Genomic DNA, 2,699 nt, shown 5'->3' on the forward strand with positions numbered 1-2,699 from the left:
GAGCTCTGCTGGCGCCGCTGCCCTCGAATCACCATGGTGGCAGCAGGTAGGGTGGCCACACCCTTGGGCAATTTCCTTGAATCCAAGCAGAGGCCCCCCGATCGGCCCCTCCTGGCCACTGCCCACAGACCTCCCAGAGGCCAGAAACCCCGCTCTCCTCAGCTGGGGCTCCCTGAGCTCCGCTGCTGACCCCTTGTCAGTGAAGACCTCTGAGCAGATGAAGAACGCAGACCACAGACCAGTCATCAGACCCAGCTTCAGGGGCCCTCAGGTGGGGCGCAGCGTACAAAGCCACCAGCGCCAGCTCTGCCCGGGGTCTCGGCGGCTAACTTAAACCATCTGGGAGCCAGGGGGCGGGGAGGGTCCTCCAGTGCAGGAGATATGCAGCCCAGCAAGCGCATGGAAGCCGAGGGGAAACTGCCTGCACGCCCCGGCCCCTCGCCAGGTCCAGAAGAGGGAACACACAGCCGCCCTGCAGCAGAGGTACCCAGGGCTGCGAGGGCAGGGGCACACACATTCCCGCCAACCATGCCCACGAATGCCCATGCCACACGAGGCCCTGGAGGTCAAAAGGCACCGTCTGATACGAGCCAGGCCGGTGTGTCCCTGACGTCCCTGCTCTTAAGCCTCAAAGCTGTGGCTGGCCGGGGCCGCTCCGGGCAGAAGGCAGTCCGCCTACACGGCTGGGTGGTAGAGCCTGGCTTTCCACCGCTTGGACCGGACTCGGAAGAAGAAGTACATGAGCATCAGGAACAGGGACGAGGCCACGTAGAGCAGGACACACAGACTCATGTCCAGGCTGGAGAAGCCGGCCCCGAGGAAGGGCACGGCTGCCTCGGCTTCCTGGCGGGCCCTGGGCCCATGGGGACTCTGCAGCCCGAGGTCTAGTCTGTGGGGCAGACCCTCGGGCAGGTGCTCTCGGGGGCCCAGCGCGCTGGGCGGACGAAGGCTCTGGGCATCGTGGCCACCATGGGCTTCCGCGAGGGGAGTGAGCCCTTCCTCCCCCTCAGCCCTGGCTGGGGCTGCTGCTCCGCCCAGGCCCCCCAGGTCGGCCGCGTACGTGTCCAGAAGGTTGTCGCTGCTGTAGTGCCGCTTCAGGAACGCGAGCACGTGGCTCTCGCTCCAGCTGTCCAGACCCCTCACTTCCTCGTGGCAGGCCGGGCAGAGGTCCGGAGAGGGCCACGGGACCTTTGGGAACTTGGGATCCTCACTGGGGTGGCCTAGAGGACAAGAAGAGCAGTCAAGAAAGACCCCTCCCCGGGCCCTGCCACAGGTCTGCCCTGCCGCTTGCCGGCCGGCCTTGCAGCCAGGCCCAGGCACTGCGCTGCCCCGCTACGCTCAGCCCTGTGGAGGTGTTCTATTTTCCTCTAAGCCCAGCGTGGGTTCCTGGGCCTGTCCACCTCGGCTCCTGCCACTGGACCCAGCCCCTCTGCCTTGGTGCCCAGGCGGAGCCCAGGCTGCCCTTGCCGAGGCCCTCTGTCCCAGCACAGAGCCCTGAGCGCCCTGCCTGCCAGAAGCACCCATCTCTGGGTGTTCATGCTTCAGGCACTGGGTCCTCCTGGGCCCTCACACCCTCTGTGGTCTCTAAAGCACACCTCGGGAGGGACACGGGCTGTCAGACATGGAGGTGCAGGGACGAGCCGGGCTGGTTTCACTTCTCAGCTGGGGACAGCACCATGCCGACAAACACCCATCTGCCAGGGCATTCTGAGGGTGGCATGGCGCCCTCCCGTCCAGGCGACCAAGCCTGGGAACGGCAGGTGGACAGCTCTGCAGCTGGTGCCCCATGCCACCACCCGAGGGGCCTGGCTCCTGGAGGGCTGCACTGGCCCAGACCCCCACGCTCATGGCTTCTGGGGCCAGCCGCTCAGCCGCCCCAAAAGGCAGTTGCGTGACCCTGGCCGAGAGGTCACCACTCCCACCTCCCGCCCAGCACTTCGCCCCCTTGGCTCCTTCCATTGGGGGTGCTGGTCTGTACCCTGAGGGGCGCTTGGCCACACGGTAACTCTGAGCACACATAGCCCGCATCCCACTCCCCTGCTGGCTCGCACGGGTCCCGTCGCTCACGGCTGCTGTTGGTAAAGCCCGTGACCGTCCAGCCCAGGACCTCTCTGCTGAACAAATACAAGGACCAGACGAAGCTGAAGCACACAGCGCCTCAGCACCCGGAACACCTGCCTGGCCCTGCCGTGCGGTCGAGCCCCGCAGGGCACTGGGAGTGAAACCCCTCCTGCTGGGGGCCCCGGACGTGCCTGCTGCCACGGCCCTCCACCCGGCTGTGGCGGGCAGCCCCACGTGCAAAGAAGCAATTTCCTTTAGTGCTTTACTTGTAATATGTTTTTATAATACACTGGATTAAATACAAACCAATAGTTTAGTGGCATTTTCTACTTATCTCTATTAAGATTTATTTCTCAGTGGAATTACTTTTAAGCCTAATTTTAATCTGCCACTGACTTAGGAATAGTCTAAATTATTTAACAGAAAATTCACGTGCCCTAGTTAGTTTCAAACAAAACCACGTCGAGAGGTTTGGTTTAACCTACGATAGATTTTAGGGACACAAATGTCCCTTACAAAGTCTCACACATGCCCATTCCCAGTGCCGAGTTTAAGTGGGGGCCTGACGGGAAGGGAGGCCCACGTCCATTTCCACAAAGGCCGACGGCCCGGGAAGCAACAAGGCCTTGCAAAGGCTG

The 2,699-nt window shown here is 62.8% G+C and overlaps 1 protein-coding gene across 1 annotated transcript in view; it reads right to left on the bottom strand.

Annotated features, from left to right (window-relative positions):
• Positions 1–92: 92 nt before the first annotated feature.
• QSOX2 (quiescin sulfhydryl oxidase 2) overlaps positions 93–2,699 on the bottom strand; it is a gene marked incomplete at its 5' end in the record, with an annotated part of 14,425 nt that continues 11,818 nt past the window's right edge. The window contains 1 exon segment of the mRNA XM_027766262.1: positions 93–1,222. Coding sequence (XP_027622063.1) covers positions 676–1,222 — 547 coding nt within the window.

This window comes from Tupaia chinensis, unplaced genomic scaffold, assembly GCF_000334495.1.
Source record: "Tupaia chinensis unplaced genomic scaffold, TupChi_1.0 Scaffold142100_1, whole genome shotgun sequence".
NCBI lineage: Eukaryota > Metazoa > Chordata > Mammalia > Scandentia > Tupaiidae > Tupaia > Tupaia belangeri.